Source organism: Rhamphochromis sp. 'chilingali' (genome assembly GCF_963969265.1).
Source record: "Rhamphochromis sp. 'chilingali' genome assembly, chromosome: 15".
NCBI classification, from domain to species: Eukaryota; Metazoa; Chordata; class Actinopteri; order Cichliformes; family Cichlidae; genus Rhamphochromis; species Rhamphochromis sp. 'chilingali'.
This window is the reverse complement of record NC_137942.1, coordinates 19,457,148-19,480,884: the sequence shown is the minus strand read 5'-3', so window position 1 is coordinate 19,480,884 and position 23,737 is coordinate 19,457,148. Positions and strand designations below refer to the sequence as shown.

Below are 23,737 nucleotides of genomic sequence, written 5' to 3'. Positions count from 1 at the left end.
AAAAGCAGAGATCCACAGGAGCCTGTGCTGTGGATGAAGATCAGGCTCCTCAGTTTTAGTCAAAGATGTTTATGGTATAATTGACTGGTAGAAGTGTCCAACTGTATGTCACCCCTAAAGAATCTCTTCTGAAACTCTGAGTTATATGATTTTTTATTGTCATGCTCCTGCACAAAATCTGGGCATGATTTTTGTTCTAACTCCTGCAAAAGGGACTGTAAAAAGTCATTCTTGCTTTATCACTTCCTACCTGGATTACTGTACTTTACTTTAGTATTGAACAAAAACTTACAGAACCTCTAATTTAGTATAGAACAATCATCTGTGTGTTGCCTGAAGTTCATATTGAATGAGCTAGCACTTTTGTGTCTGTCTTAGCTGCTTCACATCATATCAAAAATTAATTTGATGTAGAGATCTCTTCTAGCATCCTTCTACAGTGATGGTCTGGTGACTGGCCTTGTTTTCTGGTTTCCTTTCTTTTAGGTAATTAATGGGTGGAGCTCACACCCACACCTGAGCATGCCAGGATCAGGTGCACAATAAAGCAGATTTGCCAGAGCATTTGGTGGTTCCTCTCCTTTGTATGCTTGGCTATGAAAGCATTTAGTTTTTGTGTTTTGCACATGCTCACTCTTGCATCCTCTGTGCATTCAGCCATTGCATGTAAGCTACTTTTAGTTTCTTTATGTTATTTCACTGAATCATGTAACAGCCTCTCTTATTGTTTGTACTAGAATAATTAAGTCTTCATTATTAGCAAATTAGGCAGTGAATAGAGTGACAAAGGAGTACAAATCTCACAAGAAGTACTACTACTATTATAACTATGATAAACAGCATTTTATTTTTTCTGTCTTGCACCTACAGTCATGATAATTTCATTGTCATGGTAATGACTAAAATCTCTCCTATTTTCATATTTATTTCTAAGAAAGCATGGAAACAAAATTGAATTTTAAATTGATTTCAAAAAGCATTTTTGCTGAAATATAGAAATGTTTGAAATGATGTGAGGTACAAAATGTAAAACAGACTTAAACTTGTATTTAATTAATTTCTGGCTCAAATCAAACATTATAATGTGGTTTAAATTTGTGTGGACTCTAAACATGTTGAGAAAATGATTAATTCTGAGTTCTTCCAGTGAGGAGGAGTTAATGCAAAACAGCAATGTCTTTCATGTGTACTTATCTAACAGCAGAAAGGATGACAGAGAGCAGTGGACTCAAACTTTAACAATATGGACTTCAGGGCAGGACTGCTGCTTTTAACTGTGTTCTTGGCAGGTGAAGATTTTTCACTTACAGATATAAATATTTTGCTGCAGTAGGACCTCCTGTTATTGTAAATGACCACTTTTCTTTGTTCTTTCTTTAATCCAACAGGTGTTGAAAGTCAGACTATAACACAGTCTGAATCAGTGGTTAAAAGGCCAGCAGATTCCCACAGACTGACCTGTACAGGCTCCAACATTGATTTCAGTAGCAGGTGGATGGCCTGGATCAGACAGGCTCCTGGAAAAGGACTGGAGTGGATTGCAATCATCGAATATGACAGTGATAACATCTTTTATTCTCAGTCAGTTCAGGGCAGGTTTACCATCTCCAGAGACAACAGCAAAGAGCAGCTGTATCTGCAGATGAACAGCCTGAAGACTGAAGACACTGCTGTTTATTATTGTGCTCGAGAGCCACAGTGACTGGAGCTGGTTGAATGGCTGTACAAAATCCACCATAATGTATGTTTGTTAAAAATACAACTTAAGACTATTCTCTCACATCTCAGAGACAATGCTTGAATGATTTTGTTGGAGGACAGTCAGTGTCACATCTGTCCATGACTTTTGAATTAGGCTATTTTGTCTATTTTAAGAAAAGAAAAAACAAAAGCAAATGAGAAACCCTGATTCTTATGATCATTTCTTAACTTTGATCACTCTTTAGCCTTCAGTTACTCCTTGTGTCATTAATTCATACTGTCCAGTATTCCCCTTCTTTTAATACCAAGTCACATCCTCCTTAACCCTTCAGTCATACTGCAAGCTGCACCTATACTAATGTGCAAAATGTCTTCATCTGTATCATTTCAGGAGGTGAGGGTGAGGAAGAGAAACTGAGCTTTGAATATCTGCTTATTCACTGTCAACTAAACTCTGTGTCTGTTTCAGCTGCTTGTGATCACACTGAATCTTCTGTTATCAAAATTATTAAAACCATTTGTATAGAATGAAGAAATATAACTGTTTATATTAAACCATATTCACTAAATAGGTTTGTTTTTATAACACAAATGTAGGTTTTGACTGATAGGGTATGAGACAAACACACAAATCATCCTTCCCTGTATTTTTCTTTGTTAATGCCGGCGCACATCCTTCTGATTCCCCCCATTCTGCAAATTGTCACCATCACAAAAGTGCAAATTATCTTCATTTTTGGTATCTTTTTGCTGGGAGGAAGAGAAGAAGCTAAATGTATTATTCCCGACTGTGAACAACAAGTTTTATTGGGAAAATGCGTTAAATTTCTTTAATTCATGTTAAAAGGACCTTTCTGAGAAAGTGCAGTAGGCTACGAAAATGTATCTAAAGAACGTTAGAAACAGCTGAGAACCAAAGTCATTGACATCTGTCAGTCTGAGAATGGTTACGAAGCCATTTCTCAGGCTTTGGGACTCCAGGGAACCACATTCAGAGCCATTATCCAAAAATGGAGAAAAGTTGTATATTGTGTTATGTAGACTCCCAGGAGTGGTCAGCAAAAAATGACTCATTCAGAAGATCACAAAAGATTCCAGAACAACATCTAAAGACTGCACGTCCAACTTGTGTCAGGTATGGCCCTTATTCATCATTCAACAATGAGAAATAGTCTCTGCAAAAGTGACATCCATTGGAGAGTTACAATTAAGTAATCATTTAAAAACTGGATTTTGTATTTACATGGGTTTTCTTTGTCTTATATTAAAATTTGCTTCAGATTCAGAAACATGTAATTAAGACAAACACCAAATAACAATAATAATAAATTACGAAGGGGCAAATAGTTTAACATATGTATCCTCACTTCAATTTAACGGACAGCTCATGAAACAACTGTAGCTTTAATGTGCTAGTTGTGACCACAGTGATTCAAACCATCAACAGATGCAAACCCAGTAGCATCACGTCTAAAAATATATCAACATTAACAGTTTGATTGTTTATATTTCTTGGATCTGGAAAAACAATCACAAATTAACAATTAACTCAGTACATATAGTACTATATAGTCAACATTAGCCACCTTGGATTCTATCAGGATTCTTACCAGTCCAGTGCTCACAATTAAAAAAAAAGAAAAACATTAGGCTGAATGGCGTTTGTATTTTCCCTTACCAATCTCTGGGAGGGTTCTCGCTGAGTGCTACCAGATTCCTCTAACATCCAAAGACATGCTAAAGGTTATAAGTGACCATGTGAGTCCCATGACAGACTGGCAGCCTGTCCAGTGTGTGCCCCGGTTCTGATCTCATATTCATTTATTTGTTATTTACTTAGTTAGTTATTTAAGGAAAATAAATAAATATCTCAAAATGCTTTGCATAGGACAATATAACTCTGTTCTAGATCTAACAGATTTACTAAATTGAAAACTGCAACAATACATTACATTCAAAACAAATTATCTATATACTGCTGACACCTTAAATGGATCAAAATATAATATATTCAAGAATATGCAAATGATAGTTACTTAAAAGGCAGTAATATGTCTACGATGTCTGTGTGTTAGTCAGAAGACAGATCAGCTCCAAAGATTTCCTCTTCAACATCAGTCATGTTAGCTCTGATACTGCTGCTGGCTGCTGGATCATGTGAGGAGCTTTTAGTGAATTCACTCGTATAAATATATTAGAAATGCTTAGTTATCAGATGAATGATGGAGATAATGTTAATTTCTGTTTCCACAGGTGTGTACAGTATTGATCTCATCCAGCCAGAATCAAGGTCTGTGCAGCCTGGACAGACTTTGACCATCACCTGCCAGGTTTCTGGTTATTCTATGACTGATAACAGCTATGCAACAGGTTGGATCAGACAGCGTGAAGGTAAAGCAATGGATTGGATTTCTCATCAGTGGGGTACTAGTGGTCTTCGCCAAAATGATGCTTTAAAGAACAAGTTCAGCTACAGCAGAGACACTTCTGCCAGAACAGCAACAATAACAGGACAGAATCTGCAGACCGAGGATACAGCTGTTTATTACTGTGTGCGTGTTAGTGACACAGTGATCCAAAACACCAAGAGACCTGAACAAATACTCACAAACATGCACGACATACATGGTGTAAATTTGAATATCAACAATGAAATGAAAACAAAAAATGACATGAATTAACACTCATTGCTCACTTCTTCCTTAACACACAACTCCCAAGTATATGCATTTGATTAAGTTTAACACACAGCAGATTTATTCTTACTTCCAGTTATTAACAAATTCACACGTTGGAAGACTTTGTTGCAGTATTTTGTAAACCACAGGTTTTGTCCCTCTCAAGCTGCACTGTTAAAAAAAACATCTTAAAAAAACAGTAATATTACGGCAGCTGGGGCGCCAAAATACTTCCGTAAAATAACAGAAAATAACTTTCTCATAAAAATACAGTTACAGTGGGGCAAAAAAGTATTTAGTCAGCCACCGATTGTGCAAGTTCCCCCACCTAAAATGATGACAGAGGTCAGTAATTTGCACCAGAGGTACACTTCAACTGTGAGAGACAGAATGTGTCTCTCACAGTTGTAAATTCTTTACAATTGTAAAGAATTTATTCGTAAATCAGGGTGGAAAATAAGTATTTGGTCAATAACAAAAATACAACTCAATACTTTGTAACATAACCTTTGTTGGCAATAACAGAGGTCAAACATTTACTATAGGTCTTTACCAGGTTTGCACACACAGTAGCTGGTATTTTGGCCCATTCCTCCTGCAGATCTTCTCGAGAGCAGTGATGTTTTGGGGCTGTCGCCGAGCAACACGGACTTTCAACTCCCGCCACAGATTTTCTATGGGGTTGAGGTCTGGAGACTGGCTAGGCCACTCCAGGACTTTCAAATGCTTCTTACGGAGCCACTCCTTTGTTGCCCGGGCGGTGTGTTTTGGATCATTGTCATGTTGGAAGACCCAGCCTCGTTTCATCTTCAAAGTTCTCACTGATGGAAGGAGGTTTTGGCTCAAAATCTCACGATACATGGCCCCATTCATTCTGTCCTTAACACGGATCAGTCGTCCTGTCCCCTTGGCAGAAAAACAGCCCCATAGCATGATGTTTCCACCCCCGTGCTTCACAGTAGGTATGGTGTTCTTGGGATGCAACTCAGTATTCTTCGTCCTCCAAACACGACGAGTTGAGTTTATACCAAAAAGTTCTACTTTGGTTTCATCTGACCACATGACATTCTCCCAATCCTCTGCTGTATCATCCATGTGCTCACTGGCAAACTTCAGACGGGCCTGGACATGCACTGGCTTCAGCAGCGGAACATGTCTGGCACTGCGGGATTTGATTCCCTGCCGTTGTAGTGTGTTACTGATGGTGACCTTTGTTACTTTGGTCCCAGCTCTCTGCAGGTCATTCACCAGGTCCCCCCGTGCGGTTCTGGGATCTTTGCTCACCGTTCTCATGATCATTTTGACCCCACGGGATGAGATCTTGCGTGGAGCCCCAGATCGTGGGAGATTATCAGTGGTCTTGTATGTCTTCCATTTTCTGATGATTGCTCCCACAGTTGATTTTTTTCACACCAAGCTGCTTGCCTATTGTAGATTCACTCTTCCCAGTCTGGTGCAGGTCTACAACACTTTTCCTGGTGTCCTTCGAAAGCTCTTTGGTCTTGGCCATGGTGGAGTTTGGAGTCTGACTGTTTGAGGCTGTGGACAGGTGTCTTTTATACAGATGATGAGTTCAAACAGGTGCCATTCATACAGGTAACGAGTGGGGGACAGAAAAGCGTCTTACAGAAGACGTTACAGGTCTGTGAGAGCCAGAGATTTTCCATGTTTGAGGTGACCAAATACTTATTTTCCACCCTAATTTACGAATAAATTCTTTACAAATCCTACCATGTGAATTCATGGATTTTTTTTTCACATTCTGTCTCTCACAGTTGAAGTGTACCTCTGGTGCAAATTACTGACCTTTGTCATCATTTTAAGTGGGGGAACTTGCACAATCGGTGGCTGACTAAATACTTTTTTGCCCCACTGTATATATATATATAGTACAATGAAAGAAAATCTAAATGCTCCAGTTCAACTACAGTGCAGCCCCTTCAATCACAAAAGCTCAAAAAATAAACTGCATACGGATTTTTTTTACTGCTCTTTAAAGTGAAATACGCCTACAAAGAGGCATACAAAGAAACATTTGCTATTACTTTTTACTTTGACTAAAGAACAAAAAAGACACCAATCATATTTCTTTTTTTCTTATTTCATACACTGTAGAAACTGGACTGAAGGCATGACTTGGCATCCATGTTTATCTACCTCTACAGTGGTACAGATATTGATCCACTCACAACACAGAGTTGGATTGATGTCTTCTTGCAAGATTAAAATTCTACTCCAAAAAATAAATAAATAAATAAATAAATACAAAACTAAACAAAAACAACAAGAAAATTAACCCAACCTTTTATTTAGCAGGCTAATGTAGCTACCACCTCCCACATTAATAAAGAAGATTTAATATAAAGTAATCTTAAAGTAAGCATCAACTTACACTCGGGTCACAAGTACAAACAGCCACTAATATTGAAAAAAAATGCCACGGTCTTTACTGTTTTTAATGTGGATGCTGCTGAATAAATTAGCTAGGGCTAAAAATTTATAAGGGTAACAAAGTGCGTTGCTAAATCAGCAAAGCACATTTCGTATTTTGTATTTTGCAGTTGTATAGTTAAGTGGCAAACTGTTTTGTTCTTACCTTTTCCTTGATCTGCAGTTCCAGTTGCCAAAGTGTTCCTGGGTCTGATATCGCAAAGACTGCCCCACTCCAGTCGAACTCCGTGTAGCTACTTGACTCGTTGAAGCTACCCGGGTGTTAGCTGGTCTAAAAAGTTCCCTCATCTCACTTTCCACCATGCTGTGGGTAACACTGGGTGCAGTTGAGCCCGTCCCATCTCGATCAAGTGACCAGGACAACGATGTGACCGTTTCAGGAGATGATAAAATATTTCTTAACAACCCGACAGCTTGCTGAAGAACTCGAGTTTCTTCTCCCGCCTCCATGCTGTCAGACACTTGAAAGTGACCCGCGCATGCTTCTCAGCCAATCACAGCGGTACAGACACCCAGCCTTCCATTTCCATTAAACTCCTTCCGTTTCCACTATACTCTTTCATTCACATACATTATTATCTTGCATACATATATTTTCTTCAGATATGTATGCATACTCTTCTTACATACATATATTATTTGTAAGATTAAACGCATTTTGAAGGCATGTAAATGAGAGCAAAATGTAGGAATGCATAAATGAAAATGCATGTATGTTAGAGTGCAAATGTGTAAATATGTAGATTAAAATACATGTATAAGAGAGCATAATATTGCAATGTGTGTGTTAAATATGTGTAAACATGAGAATAAAAATATCTAAATATAAAAATTAAAATAAAACTATATGAGAGTGAAAGTATACGTGTGTGAAAGAAGAATATATGTGTGCGAGAGTGAAAATATATGTACGTGAGAGTGAAAATATATGTGTGTGAGAGTGACAATACATGTGCATGAAAGAAGAATATATGTAGCTATGTGAGAGTGAAAGTATGAATTTTGGCTTGTACAGCCCCTCATAGAAAACCACGGCTCGCATCGTTCATTTCAAAGAGTTGGCTCTAAGAGCCGTTTCGTTTGCGACTGACACATCACTAGTTGGTGGGTTGTTGTGGTGGTGTGATATGCGGCTGGCAGCTTGGGAGCTGCAGCCAGTGTAAATAAATGGCTCAAAACACGGATCTGTGGTCCCGCCGTGCCTTATTCACGCCACAGACAGTTCTACATTTTCTGTAGTTATAAATTACTTAGGTTTATTTTTGGCTCTTTTCTTATCACTCTGGTTTTCTTCCAGGAGATTGCAGTCAGACTCTTAGTCTGAGTCTGAACCAATGCTAAAAAGGCCTGGACAAGCCCACAAACTGACCTGGACATATTGAGGCTGGTTCTGTCAGTACAGCTGGATCCAAAAAGCTGAAGAAGAAGCACAGAAGTGAGTTGCCTTCATTTCTGTCCTAAGCAGAAGACATAAATACTATTTCACATCCATCCAGATTCACTTCACCGCCTACAGAGACAATAACCAGATATATCTGCACGTAAACAGGCTGAATCTAGCTCTACAGTGACACAGAAAGCCACAGAGCTGCACAGAAAGCACAGCAGATGTCGCTGTTATCACTGATAGTAAGAATCCACATTGTAATACTTGTTTTAAAAACCTGTATATGGAATATATAATATAGGTATTTAGTATTTTCTAAATATATTTAAGAAATACTCAAATTAAATTAAAAATTAGAAATATACTTTAATAGTATATAAGTGAGGTGTTCATTTGGTTTATAGTCAGAATTAACAAATAAATAGAGTAAAGATTATAATTTTAAAGTCATTTTACAATTTTTCAAATGACAGAATATACATTTCATTCTTCCCTCTAATGCCAGTATAGGTTCCCTTACAATACAGGGTTTTACAGACTTTGCTTTTTTGTATTATTGTTTGTCACTGTGATACACTGGCTGGGGGGCACTGTGATGTATAACCATACAAAAACATAAAGAAATACTGTACCTCATCCAATTTTATGATGTGTCTAACTAATTGAATATTTAGGTTAATAACCAGTTTAACGTCATTAGAGTTGATATCTATTTTGGTTGTGATTCAGCAATTTGATTTGTGAGCAGCACTTTATTAATGTAAAACTATATTTTTGTATTCTCCAAAAGTTGATTCTGTTCATCTGGGCGTAGCGTTTTGTGAGAGAAAAACATTTTGTCACTCATCCAAGTGGATATATCTATATCTATCTAGATAGATAGATATCTAGATAGATAGATCGATAGAGAGAGAGATACTATTTTGCTTTCAACAACAGTTCCCTGTATAATTAAGTGAAGACATTTGGCACCTTAAAATTTAAAGAGAGCATGTCCTGAGTTCTGAATGTAATAAACATAGAAAGCCTTTCAAGATGTTGCTCTGTTGTTAAGGTTCTTAACAACACTTGAAATCAAAGTACCAAAAATGTTTTCAGTTAAATTCTTGAGGTTTTCTGCTGTTTCTCTGTTCTTATATTATGTGTTTATATTATGTTCCTATATTCCTATGACGATATATACAATTTTTTTCATCATCTAGAATATTTCAAACAACAAAAAGATATGTGTTTCCTTGGGTATCTCTAATAATGGATGGCAGCTATACAGGTGGCATAGGTTTTTTAACTGTGATATGTCACAGTGTATCTGGGGTGGCCACATTGATTCACACAGTTGCAAAAACCTCCTTAAGAAAGGCAAGGTCTTTGTGCTGTAAAGAGAATGTGTTTAGGTGATATATACTGTAAGGAGAGCCTTTATTTAAAAAGAATTTACTTCTCTGAGAAAGCTAACTATATTAATATTACTATGTATGGGGAAAAAATATAATTAGAAAGTATATATTTTATATATAATCTGCAAGTTCAACCAAAAGGTTTATGTAAAGATAGGGTGTAGGGTGGAGTTTTTGTGTAGGATTTCATCACAGTGGAGTATTACAACCACAGTGATTCATCCTGTGACCAAAACCTCCTGTCATTGAGTCATTTAATATGAGGATATTCTAAATTTCAACAAAAAATATTTGCATTATTTCTGATTATCAAACTCGCACACATCCACTGTTTCACTAACATGAATCACTATGGTATAAATGAAAGTGTTACTGACTACATACAGTAAGAGCAGTAGTTAAGAGCAACTGCAAAATTTAGAAAAATGATTACTTTGGACAAAAAAGACCACTCATTTGTCCCTTTTTGTTTAAAACCTTTATTTGAACATTTACTTCCAAACTATACACACAGTTTTATGGTTAAATGCCTGAACATCCAAATGATTTTAATTACTTAGTTAATAACTGGTATTCAAAACATTATATAATTAGGATTCACGATTTAAAATAAAATAAATTATAATATGAATAATTATAATAAATTATAATATTAAATTAAATTATTTTTAAAAAAGAGTTACTGAGAGGTCAAACACACCGCTACTTAAGAAAATGCCAGCATGCGTTGCGCATGGAAAATAGAAAAAATAAACAACGGGAGTTGAATAAAACACACCGTATGATTAATAAAAAACAATGTTAGTTGAAAAAACTGTGTTCCCTTAAGTTGCATTTAACAGTGCATTTAACCTCTCAAGACCATTGTAATATATAGACCACAGCAGCTTCATGAATCTTAGGCACAATCATACAAAGAAAAAAAATAACAATACACTATTCAGAGTTTGTATCAGCCAGAGGTTTTTGTATGACTGTGTGCAACAGTGTATCGGGCCACAGCTGTCCTGAGCTAAAATTATGCAGAAAGGCACTGACCCTCATAAAATAAGAGACTGGTTTATTCCACCACATTTCTAGACCCAGAAGAAAGATTGCAGACCACATTACATCGTAATAAAAAATGTTTATAAAAAATATGCAATTTTTAAATTGTGATCTGAAATCAAAGGAAAACATACCTTTTTACAAAGTGTAACAACAGGAGCAGCTCTTGGAGACTGCAATCTTATTATTATTATTATTATTATTATTATTATTATTATGCAAACATTATTTGGTCAGTCCTCATTCTTACTCAAAGGTCTTCAGATTTAGAACAGTTTATCATCTGCAATAAAAATGTTAACAACAGAGGTTTTTAAATCTCAGGTGAAATAATGGCTGAAAATGAACAAATCTCTGGACATTGATGTAAACCAGCCTGCTTTTGCTGTGGCTGGATAACACAGTATTTCTAACATGCATGGCCATGTATTTTCTGTTATTAGTTATAGTAATTCTCTCTCTCTCTCTCTCTGTGTGTGTGTGTGTGTGTGTGTGAACTGACTCATTTAATCTTTGCTGTATTTTATTTTATTTTTTAACTCCAACTACAGAACAACAACAGCATTATTTCATCATGTAACATTGTATTTTGTGCTGTCCTTGATTAAATAAACTTAACTAAGTAATAGGGCTGCACAATTAATCGTTAGAAAATCGCGATCTCGATTCATACTTATGTGCGATCTCATTTCCAAATGACAACGATTAAAAAAAAAAAAAGACGACGACCACGATTGTACCGCATTTTGATCTGGGACGTAATCTGCATGAAAACAAGCGCTCACTCTTCCTGCTCAACAAATGACAAGGGCGGAGCCTTATACAACGTGATACTATCACGATCTGGTACAGGGACTCAAACGCAGAGCGGTAAGGTGTCTCCAAGGTGTAGTTTATTTACAGTGCCAGTGCAATATATGTACAGTGAAGGGATCAAAAACTCCGGGGAATCACAGGGTAACTCGTTCACGTCTTCTTTGCTCACACTCACACACGTTCACACAGCAGGGAGGTCGCAGGTCCGGAGGGGGGGGGGAGATCTGAGGCGGAAGAGAAGGAAAGTCACCAACCAATCACAAATCACGAATTACGAAGCACAAGAGCTGTGAGAACACTAACGTCAGGAGTACAATCATCCAGCGACGAGAGGATCTCTGTTCCAGCCTCAAATAGTGCTCCCGGTGATGACAGGTGATTGTTGTCAGGTGTGTGTGTGGGCCAAGGGCGGGAGCCCACAGTGAGCTCCGCCCAGGCAGAGGGGGAGAGAACAGAAACAGCAAATGTAGCCTTGTGGGGCCGACCGGGCAGGCACGGAGACCATGACAGATACAGAAGCTGTGCCGTGTGATGCTAAAATTAGCAGGGAAAAAACAATGGAGAGCACGTCAGGGATGACGAGAAAGTGACAGGAGAAAATCCGTCCCGGTCAACCACCCAAACATCAATAACGGGAACCTTATACAGCGCTTCCCTATACCCGTCGAACTCCCGCAGGCACAAAGAAATTACGGAGGCTATCACTTATCACCTGACCAAAGATATGGCTCCCATCAACACTGTGTAAAACGAGAGATTTAGGAAAATGATCAACACCCTAGACAAACGCTACACAGTGTCGTCCTGCAACTATTTTTCTATTGTAGTTGCACTACCTGCTCTATACATGCAGTGTCGAGCAACAGTGGAGACGGAATTTCAAGCAGTACATTTTGTGGCAACAACAAAACGTGAGACATTTCTTGTTTTTATGTTTATTTATTGTTTTTGTGTTCAGTCTCAACTGTTACCAAGTTGATGTGCAGTTAATAAGTGCAATAAATATTTATACTGGAAAAGAGAATCGTGATCTCAATTCTAAGCCAAAAAAATCGTGATTCTCATTTTATGCAAAATCGTGCAGCCCTACTAAGTAATCAGCTCATCTACACCATGGCAGCAGTGATCAGTAAGATGCTTAGCTACAAAATGAATAGCCACAAGGAGCAGTTCCCCCCATGGAGGAAACTAGAAGCAAAGACCAAAGTAGAATGGAGGGAAGTTAGCCAACTATCCAAGTTGCAGAAAGGTGCGATGAAGAAGGTGCCTATGAACTACACCAAACTGTCCATAGGCCTTGGAAAATGCCATGTGACCAATATGTAGCCAGGTGAAAGGTCGGTATTATGGGACATGCCACTGGATAGCGCCGTTTCTTTTGGGGTACCTCTGAGAGCGCAACGGACGATGGGGATCTACAGAAACATTCACGGAAGTGCTAGCTTGCATTGGTGTAATGTGGGTGTGTAATGCCGTTTTTTGCTGCATGGTTTGTTTTAAACGCAAAGTGTGGAACAGTTAAGGCACCAGGAGTTGCTGCAACTGACTTCGCCGTTCATCTCAGAGGGCTCTGTATTCCGTTTTTCTGCTGGATTAAGGCACTGTATGTATTTGAGTTCACACTTGTATTATAATATCTCTGTGGGTAAGAGGGAAAATGTACCTTTGTTAACTGTTTAATTTTGGCTCTGTATTTTAGCAGGAACAACCACTACAGTTATTATTGCACTGCTAAGTTTGTTTTGTTTCTGGATGGGTTTATATCAGTCACAAATTGACGCTAGACATCTTTGAGTTCCAGACGCTGATAAAGTTGGGAAAATAACCTGCAGTAGCAGTGGGTTACCAGTGCACAAAGTTGTTACTGAATAAGAACTGTCTGTAACAATTTTATTTCTTTATTTTGAAAACCTTTTTATTTTCTTCTGAGCACTTACTTTGTCATTCAGATTAAAAGAACCCCAAAGATAATCTGTGTTCTGGGCTGGTTAATTTAACCAGGCTAGAAATACATCAATAAAAGAAATTCCAATACATCTGTAACATGCATCGCTCTAATAGAATATTAGGGTCAACAGTATCAAACGCTGCACTGAGATCTAGGCGTACAAGCACAGAGATGAGTCCACTGTCAGAGACCATACGATTACTTGTAAGCTTCACTAAAGCTGTTTCAGTGCTGTGAACTCTGAATACTGACTGAATCTCTTCAAATAAGCCATTCCTCTGCAGATGATCTGTTAGCTGTTTGACAACTACACTTTCAGATAAAAATGAAGGTTAGAGATTGGCTATAATAAGCTAAAACAGCTGAGCCAAGAGATGGCTTTTTAAGTAAAGTTTAACTGTGTAACTACTGCCAGTTTGAAGGCCTGTGGTACATAGCTGATTATTAGAGATAGGTTGATCATATTTAATATTGAAGCATTAATTAATGGCAGGACTTCTTCGAGCAGCCTTGATGGAAGGAAGTCTAAAAAGAGAGGTTGATTGTTTGGAGGAAGTAATTACTGAATAAAATCAGAAAGATCAATTGGAGAAAAAAGTATCTAAATGAATATCAACAGTACTGAAGGTAGTTGTAGAGAATGTTACATCTGAGAGATGATTATGAGTAATTTTTTCACTAATAGTTAAAATTTTACTTGTGAAGAAATTCATGAAGTCATTACTAGTAAACATTAAAGCAATGGTTGGCTCAACAGTGCTCTGACTTTTTGTCAGCTTGCTAAAATGCTGAAGATAAACAGAGGGTTGTTCTTATTTTCTTCAATCACTGATGATTAGTAAGATGCTCTAGCTTAACTAACATCATTTAACTCAGGGGTGTCAAACTCAAATACACAGTGGGCCAAAATTCAAAACTGGAACTAAGTCGCGGGCTAACGTTAATATTTATTGAAATATATTTATTCCTCCAGATATAAGAATGAATCTTTTCTTATGGACTCAAACACGTTTTGCTGAAAAACTGAATATGGAACAAGCAAAGCTTAATACCAAACAATGTATATATTAGCTGTATAATACCAGTAGGCCAGCTCTAATAGTAATTTGGTATGGCTTTGCGGGCCAAGTGTAATTAGGCTGCGGGCCAAATTTGAAACTAATTAAAATGTACAGCTCTGCTATCACTTCCAACATAAATGAAGACAGAAAACTAAACAGCAGTGGCGTTTGCAGGGTTACTGAAGTTGGACTACCTGGTATATAATGATGTGCTACGTGATTGCTAGCGACACAGCTATGTTAGCATGACATTAGCACAGTGAAGCTGGAGGATGAACGCTAACTTTTTTCCACTCGATAAAAGTTAACGTGAGGGATTCTGGTGGCCAGGGACAAATGCAATCGCATAGCAGGATGCTGTAAACGGGCCAAACTTCAGTCAGGAGAACAACTGAGATTATTCATCCACAATACGAGGTTAGTTATTAATATACTGCAACAACATGGGAATAGAGCAGCTGCGAGAGAATTCAACATTAATGAATCAATGTTAGGGAAGTGGAGGAAGCGCAGTTTTTGGCTTTCCCCATATTTCAACAGTGCTTCATCTCTTTGCTATGACTGTCGCTCAGCATAATTGCAGATGATAATAGTTGTAGCCGCTGCGATGCTGTCAACCAAAACAGGTGCAGCTTGATGACATCATCAACATGCGCTATCGCGATAGAGCGATATAATCAAAATCTCTATCGTTGGCCAAATTTATATAGTTTCTATCGTATATCGTTTATATCGCCCACCCCTAGTTGGAATGGATGTTTGTTTCTGTGTGTGCCTGTATGTCTGTGTCCACATGTCAGGTTGGGTATCAGACGCCACCTCTCTAGGGACATTTCAGGCCCTCCAATGTATGTGTCAGGCGTTGTGTGGAGGCGAGGAAGAAGGAACCCAAACGCAAGACTGGCAGGTAGGTGAGGTTTATTATAAGGAGTGGGTGAACGGACACTGACTGGCTGGACAACTGAATGGCGGACTGAACTGAGGGAACACACGGGAAGGACAACATAACATCAATGACATGACAGTGAACGAGTAGAAACAGAGGGCTTAAATACACAGACTGATGAGGATGATAATGAGAGACCAGTGAGTACACAGCTGAACATAATCTGGCTAATGACACAAGACGAGCTGACACAGGAAAAGCAGGAAGTGAGCACATGGAAGTGGCAAAATAAACTGAACATGAACAAAACTGAAAACACTGGGTCACCGACCCAGGAACCCTGACAGTATGGAGGCCTATCTCCCCCACCACTTCCCCTGCTGGTGGCAGACGCCCGCAGACTTCAGTGCGTTGGTGGTTTTTTTTGTGTCTGGGGATGGGCATCCAGGTACCCGCCAGCTCACTCCTTGGTGGCTGCTTAACGGGGCCTGGAGCCTGGGGCTTGCTCGGGCCACATCGGGGGTGGGGTACCCTCGGCCTCTTGGCCTGGGGCTTGGTCACTCTGGCGCAGCTGGCTGCCGGCGGAGCTCGCGGGCACGTCACTGCAACCCCCCCGGCTTCTGCTCCGCGGCTGCTGAGTGACCCCTCATCTGGGACTCTCCTCAGCTCTTTCTGGGATAGTGGCGCAGCTGCCCCTCTGTTAGTCTTCCTTGGTCTCTCGTGTTCTGAGGGCCTCTGGATGTCTGGAGTCTTGATCTCCTCCATACCTGCTTCATGCCCTGGTGGACGGGGCTGTGGCTCCCCACACCCTCTAGCAGATCATTACATGAAGGAACCTTTTAAAAACAAGCACATTCATGCTCACAGGTGTACACACGGGTGCTCACACAAACAAACTACACCCTTTTTGGCTCCTACCTCAAAGCACACTGTGCGCTGTCGATATTACGTGCTCCACAACAATGTTTAATATTTAGTATTTACTGTTATATCCCCATAGATCATCATGATGTTGTTTATTATGTTGCTCTTTTTTTTCTTCTGCTTGATTTCTCTTTTTTCTTTCTCAACAGGTGATCCAGGTCATTGATATATGTATATTTTTGTCTGCTTATTTTGTTGGTTTTTGTTTTTTCCCCGTCCCTCTTCTCCGCTGTTTTTTTTCCCCCTCTTTCTTTCCCCCAGTTAAGTCTGCCCCATATTTAGCAAGTGAAAATAAAATAAAATAAACAGTAAAAGGTGAATCAAAGAGACCATTACGGCAAGTCTGGGATGGTCCATTTGGTAAAGTAAATCTGTTCGGCGTCTTTCTTTGCCTTTAGACAATAATTCTGATGGCAAAAGAGTCAAACGGGACAGGCAGAAAAAAATAATAATAAACTGGTGTATAAGACTGGAAGAATAAAGAAAGGATATTTTGTTATACAAGTTGTCTTTTCTCAAATGTAGCATACAGATGGAAATTGAAACTAATACTCTAACATCAATATTCTAACATTTTAGAACTGCACAAAGTAAGTAAAAAGTAAAATTTTATTTATATAGCACATTTCTAGATAAAAGATCACAAAGTGCTTTACAAGGTATAAAACAAAAACAGTCACAAGTTAACAAAATGCAGTTTTAAAAAGATGTGTTTTTAGCTGTTTTTTTAAAACTAATCACTGAGTCTGCAGATCTTAAGTTCTGAGGAAGAGAATTCCACAATCTGGCGGCCACAGTGGCAAAAGCTCTATCACCCTTGGTTTTCAGTCTTGTATATTGAATAATAAGTAGGCCCTGATCACAAGACCTCAGGGACCTACTAGGGGCATAGGACTGTAAAAGTTCAATGATGTACGCTGATGCTTGTTCTTGAAGAGCTTTAAATGTCAGAACCAGAATCTTAAAATGAACTCTGAATTCAACGGGGAGCCAGTGCAGCTGTATAAGCAATGGTGTTACATGAGAGTATTTCGATGTTTTTGTCAGAAGCCTTGCTGCAGCATTTTGGACAATCTGCAGACGCTCCAGGGAGTTTTTGTTTAGACATGTAAACAGTGAATTACAGTAGTCCAATCGTGACTGAACAAACAGACTTCTTTTCAGAATTTACGATGGCAAAAAGTATTTATGATTTTTTTTTTCTAAGTATTTTTTATTCATCTTTAAGCGTGAAAAGATGAATAAAAATACCTAAGAAAAAATCCTGTTTGAAGTTGTCATAATTCATGCATGTCAGGGTTAAATAACAGTAATTACGATGAAGCATGTCATACATCTATAGCAACATTAAACGACCAGTGGGTGGCAGGGTATGGAGTGACACATCAGTGTCCAATGTAGTGGTTTTGTGCAAGTATACCATCAACACTGACACAAATACAAGAAAACAGCCTTTGAATAGCTATTCTATGACAAAAACATCCTTCTGCTGGAAACAAAGTGGTCAGTAAATAAAGAAACACTGGCAGTTAAAGACATCTGCTTCCTGTATCTGCTTCCTCTTGACAAAGTCTTTCTGAAAAGTCTTGCATGAAGTCTTTTTCATGACAGTTTTAGTATTCAGCAAAATGAGTGGCCATGTTTTGAATTCTGCATACAAAAACATAATAACATCATGTTATTGTTATGAGGACTAGCAAGGGCACAAATATTCATTATAGAAAAGATATAGAGTTAAGATATTTTGAATAATAACATTTTTAAAAGACTACCCATAGAACAGCATATACATATCAAATACAGTATAAGAACAAGAAGCACAGAAATAATAATTACTGCAATAAATTGAAAAGCACTAACTTCTGCTGCAACTAATCTGACAGAGTTTGAGCTTTTAGGACAGGTGTAATTGCAGTAGTGTCACTATTTTTTTATAAAGATGGGGTTTGCTTTAATTACAGTTTAATTAACTCATTTTATTCATTCAGTTTAGTTTGATTTGACAGATAATACAAATGGGAGGAAATATCTGTATTACCAAAATCACTGACGTTTTATTCTTTTGTTTTCTTTTGTTTTTCTTTTCAATATTATTTCCATGGATGATTTCTTGAGAGCCTGACTGTAAACCAAGTTTCCAAGTGGGAACAATAAAATGACCAAACCACAAATTATTATTATTTTTGTATTTTTCTTTGAAAGTTTTAAATACGAAAGAATATCTACTTTACTGCTTATTGGTTTAAATATAAGCAGAAAATATGCCACAATGGCAACTACATGTGGCATATTGTATTACTGTCTGTCACTGTGTATATAACTGGGATGGCCACAGTGATTCACACAGTGACAAAAACATCCTTATGAGAGTAAAGGTACGTTTGCCGTAGAAAACGATGTATATGTAATACATATATAAGGGGACCTTGATTAATATATAGTCAGCTCTTTAGCATATCCTTATCCTTACCAGAATTTCTTACAATCGAGAAGAAAGATGTTACATAACAATCAACATCAAATGATTGACTTTTTTGGCCACTAAATGTTGGGAATTCACACACACACACACACACACACACACACACACACACACACACACACACACACACACACACACACACACACACACACACACACAGAAAATGGGGATAAAACAACTATTAGGGCTCACAGTAATTATAGATATTAGATGTGGTGCAGTTGTACTGTACCAAATTTTTTGTTGCGTTTTATCATGTGCATGATAAGGGCCACAACTACAGATCCCTACCAAAGAAGACCAGTTAAGCTCTGCGGGTGTGGGTCACAATCAGCCAGGGTTTTGGGTGCGCTGATTGTGAAACCTAGACCCACCTGCTTTCACACCTTGGCTCACGTGATTAGGTAGAGGATCATCAGGGGGTCCTTTTGCCCCTTTTTGGGGGGATACTCCCACGGGGTTTAAATCTGGGACTCTCCACCATTTTACCCTAGAACTGAAGAAGCTTCTCGGATGAGAGGTGAAACATCTTCAAGCAACTTAAAGAAGTCCAGACGCTTTTCTTTCCAAGCCTCTTAGACTACGATGACCTGGATGACTAAGAACCTTCACAGACAATACCCAAAATAGGCTTTACTTTCTAAGAAAGTTAAAGCAAGCTCACCTCCCTTGTCAACTGCTGACCAACTTCAACAGTCAACAATTGAAAGTCTTTAGACTTACTGTTGCATGTTGTGGTTCGCCAGCTGCAGAAACCTAAAAGGATCCGCAATGGGTGGTGAATGCAGCAGAGCGTATCATTAGTGCAACTCTAACCCCCCTCAGTGATATTCACACTAAATACCCAATAAAGTTCAGAACCAATAGATTAATAAACAGTTCATTTCAACTGGCAATACCCATCCCTAAGATAATTTAATTGAATCTGGAAACACATTTTTAACATGCCATTCTATCCTCCTGTGACACTCTGCATTTTTGTGTTTATTTGGTAAATACTGTCTTGGATATTGTTGCTCCTCTAAAAATTAAGCATTCTAAGACAAAGCTTGAACCCTGGTTGAACGATGAAACCCGTGCTGCGAGGCGTGAATGTCGTAGGGCTGAGCGGAGATGGGAAAAAAGATAACTTACAGGTCTCTTTACAAAGTTTAAGAGAGTGCTGGGCCTTATATCAGCTTACAATAAAACAAGCAAAGCGGAAACACTTTGCAAACATTATTATGGTGAATTATCAGAAACCACATATATTGTTTAAGTCAATTGAGACTCTTTTAAGCCCTCCCTCTGCTCTTAGTTTTGAGCCTTCACTTGAAATGTGTGAAAGGTTTCTGCACTTCTTTATAAACAAGGTAGCCTCGGCTAGGGCGCAGATTATTTTGCCCACATCTGACCCCTCTGACCCTTCCAATTTGCTCAGCTGTCTTTCAACAGTTTGAGTCGGTTACTCTTGCTCAGCTACAGGAGGTGGTGGATCATTTAAAGCCTGTAGGCTCACCTTATGATCCTATCCCTCCCCTTTTTCTGAAAGTTTTTTCTACCATAGGTCCAACCATTTTAACCATTTTAAATAGCAGCCTTACTTCAGGTATGGTTCCAAAGAATTTCAAAGATGCAATTGTGCAACCACTTTTTAAGAAACCTGGGCTAGATACGAACGCTGTTGAGAACTTTAGACCAATATCTAAGCTGCCCTTTTTATCTAAAGTCTTAGAAAAAAAATTGTATATGACCAATTGATCTCATACTTGAATGCACAAAATGTTCAGGAGACTTTTCAATCTGGTTTTAAAGCAATGCATAGCACTGAATCAGCACTTTTAAGAATTTTTAATGATATATTTTTATCATGTGATTCTGGTGAAAGTGTCATTCTTATTTTACTCGATTTAACTGCTGCATTTGACACTAGACCATGAAATTTTAATCTCACGTTTGGAGCAGTGTGTCAGTATAACAGGTGTGGCTCTGAAATGGTTCAGGTCTTACTTAACAAACCGAACCTTTTCAGTTCGCTTAGGAAACTGCGAGTCCTCCCGTGCTCCGTTGTCTCATGGAGTACCACAGGGTTCCATTCTGGGCCCTATCCTGTTTTCACTTTATTTACTTCCATTGGGCTCAATTTTTAGAAAACACAGACTCTCGTTTCACTCTTATGCAGATGACTGCCAGATTTATGTTCCTCTTAAAAAGAAAGATGGGTCGTCTGTAGGGATGGGTACCGGTGTCCAGTGCCATGATGGCACCGGTTCTGACATAAACGGTAGTAACCAGACCGAAAAGCAGCGCACATTTCGGTGCTTTTTTTTTCCTGAGCTGTGATACACTTCTAGCCAATCATTTTACGTTTCCGAGGATAGTAGGCGGGGCCAGGTACGTACGTTCTTTTAGAGCAGAGCTACAGATTAAAAATGCCCAAGGCGAAGCGGTCAAAAGTCTGGCTGTACTTCACAGCAAAATATGCAAACTCAGCAGCCTGCAACAGGTGCTTTAAGCTGATACTGTGATACTGTCAAAGGAGGTAACACCTCAAATCCGATGAAACACCTGGCGACGCATAGCGTTTTTTTTAAAAGCCCAGAAATGCGCTGTGTGATAGCTTGCTGCGAGACCTCACACCGAGCACATTTACTGCGGTTGTTGCCTGTTATCGGACCCGGAGTTAGCAACATCCCCCAAAAACACGAAGAGGAGAGTCCTGGCCCCTAGCCCTGCCACTGTAGCAGAAATGATGACGGATCATGATGGCAGCAGCAGCCGTTCTTCTCTGCGTGAGTAGCTTAATGTTGTTCGTGTGTAATTTACGTTGAGTAGGCTAACCATGTTATTACATTAATGCATGTAAGGTGAACTAGCAAACATCATCATAGCTACATGCAGCTGTCCTCTTGTTTGATGGCAGATACTCCCTTCAAAAAGCCAAAAAGGCTAAAATGACCAAAGAAAAAGTGGAAAACAGTTAAACATGAGAGGTTTAGGACAAAGTTTGTGTTTTTTTCCATTGTTTAAGCACTGCTTCCAGCCAAGAGTGATACCATATATGCCCCATAGCTGCAGAAAAGGCAAACATTGTTATCTTTTTACAAAAAACCAGCTGAACATGAGAGGTTTTTGGACCAATTTTGTGTTCTCCATTCTTTAAGCACCGGTTTGAGCACCGTTTGAGCACCGGCACCGTTTCAAAGTACCGGTTTGGCACCGGTATCGGATAAAACCTAAACGATACCCATCCCTAGTAGTCTGTAAATCGTTTACAAACATGTCTGGAGGACGTCAAGTCGTGGTTGGTGCTAAACTTCCTTTGTTTTAATGATTCTAAAACTGAAGTAATGGTGTTCAGACCTGCCTCCACTGCTGTTCCGTGTGTTGATTTGCAATTTCTGAAATCATTCTGTAAACCAGAGATTGTTAATCTGGGTTTTAAAATGGATCCTGAGCTTAAACTTGAAAGCCAGATCGGGTTGGTTGTAAGGTCTAGTTTCTTTCATCTGAGACCACTGGCCAAAATTAAGCACTTTCTTTTACGAGACAGCAATTTGAAACAGTAATCCACGCTTTTGTAACCGTTCGGCTGGATTACTGTAATTCTCTTTATTTTGGGGTGAGTCGATCTTCTGTTTTTCGACTGCAGTTAGTCCAGAATGCTGCTGCACACCTTTTAACTGGCACTCGTAGATACGAGCATATCACCCCAGTTTTATATTCACTTCATTGGCTGCCCGTGCATTTTAGGATCCATTTTGAGCTGCTTTTATTTGTTTTTAAATGTTTGTCCAATGCTGCCCCTCTGTACCTCTCTGAGCTTCTTCATCCATACATACCTCCCCGGTCCCTCAGGTCGGCAGACCAGCTCCTCCTGAGTGTGCCCAGGACTAATTGTAAGCTCAGAGGGGATCGGGCGTTTGCTGTGGCAGCACCAAAATTGTGGAATGAGTTGCCTTTACATGTTAGACAGGCACCTTCCTTATCTGTTTTTAAATCACGTCTTAAAACATTTATTTACCTTGGCTTTTAGCACAGCAGGACTTGTTGATGTCTCTTAATATGTTTCTTATTAATTATAATTTTTTTTAATTTTAAGATATTTTATATGTAATTTAAACTGTTTCCTCTGTTTTATATTTGTAGCACTTTGGTCAACATTGTTGGATGTAAAGTGCGTTATAAATAAAGATGCTATGCTATACTACCAAACTGGGTTTACCTTTATTTATTTTATATTTATGCTATAGTCTACTTTTGTCTTTTGCTTTCAACCTATAGCTGCTTAATGGTTCTTCATTGTTTTGTGAACAATGACATAAAAATGTCATATGTCATGCCATAGTAGCCACTTCTTATATGCATAACTGCGATACATTTCATAACTTTGAACATTGCCATTCCGGTGGATTTTTGTATGACATGTATACCTATATATCTATCTGCACTGAACATATATACTGTAACTCATGTAGAGTCTTAGGCATGAAATGTTTAGCCCTCACACAGACACAATTATAAACGTTTTTCATGCAGCACATTCAAACATATGTCTCTTAGAAAATAGTTATATGGTAACAGAGATACTGAAAACAACATACTGAAATCAATGCATGGATTATGTGATCACACACACACACACACACACACACACACACACACACACACACACACACACACACACACACACACACGTTTTAACCTAAAGATATTTGTTTAGCATGATAGTCTAGCGTTGCATTACGGTGCTGCATTGTGACCACAATAATAAAAGACAGGCAAAAACCTAAACTCAACTAAGAAAGACAGGTGATGCTGGTACTGAAAATGAGCACCTGCAAAATTAACTGAGTGAGCATTTCATATATGAACTTGAAGAGGGATATTTTCTGCAGTTCTCCTTTCTCTGTTTCCGACTATATGGTACACTTGTGGCTAATACTAATTACTTACTTCAGATAAACAAATGAATGGTAC

At 38.6% G+C, this 23,737-nt stretch overlaps 1 protein-coding gene across 1 annotated transcript in view; it reads left to right on the top strand.

The window, feature by feature from the left end:
- Window positions 1–3,821: 3,821 nt before the first annotated feature.
- The window catches only part of LOC308411391 (Ig heavy chain Mem5-like), a gene marked incomplete at both ends in the record, with an annotated part of 32,962 nt that continues 13,046 nt past the window's right edge, over window positions 3,822–23,737 (top strand). The window contains 2 exons of the mRNA XM_080905269.1: window positions 3,822–3,858; window positions 3,955–4,263. Of these exons, the coding sequence (XP_080761395.1) occupies window positions 3,822–3,858; window positions 3,955–4,263 (346 nt within the window). The remainder of the gene's footprint in view (window positions 3,859–3,954; window positions 4,264–23,737) is intronic.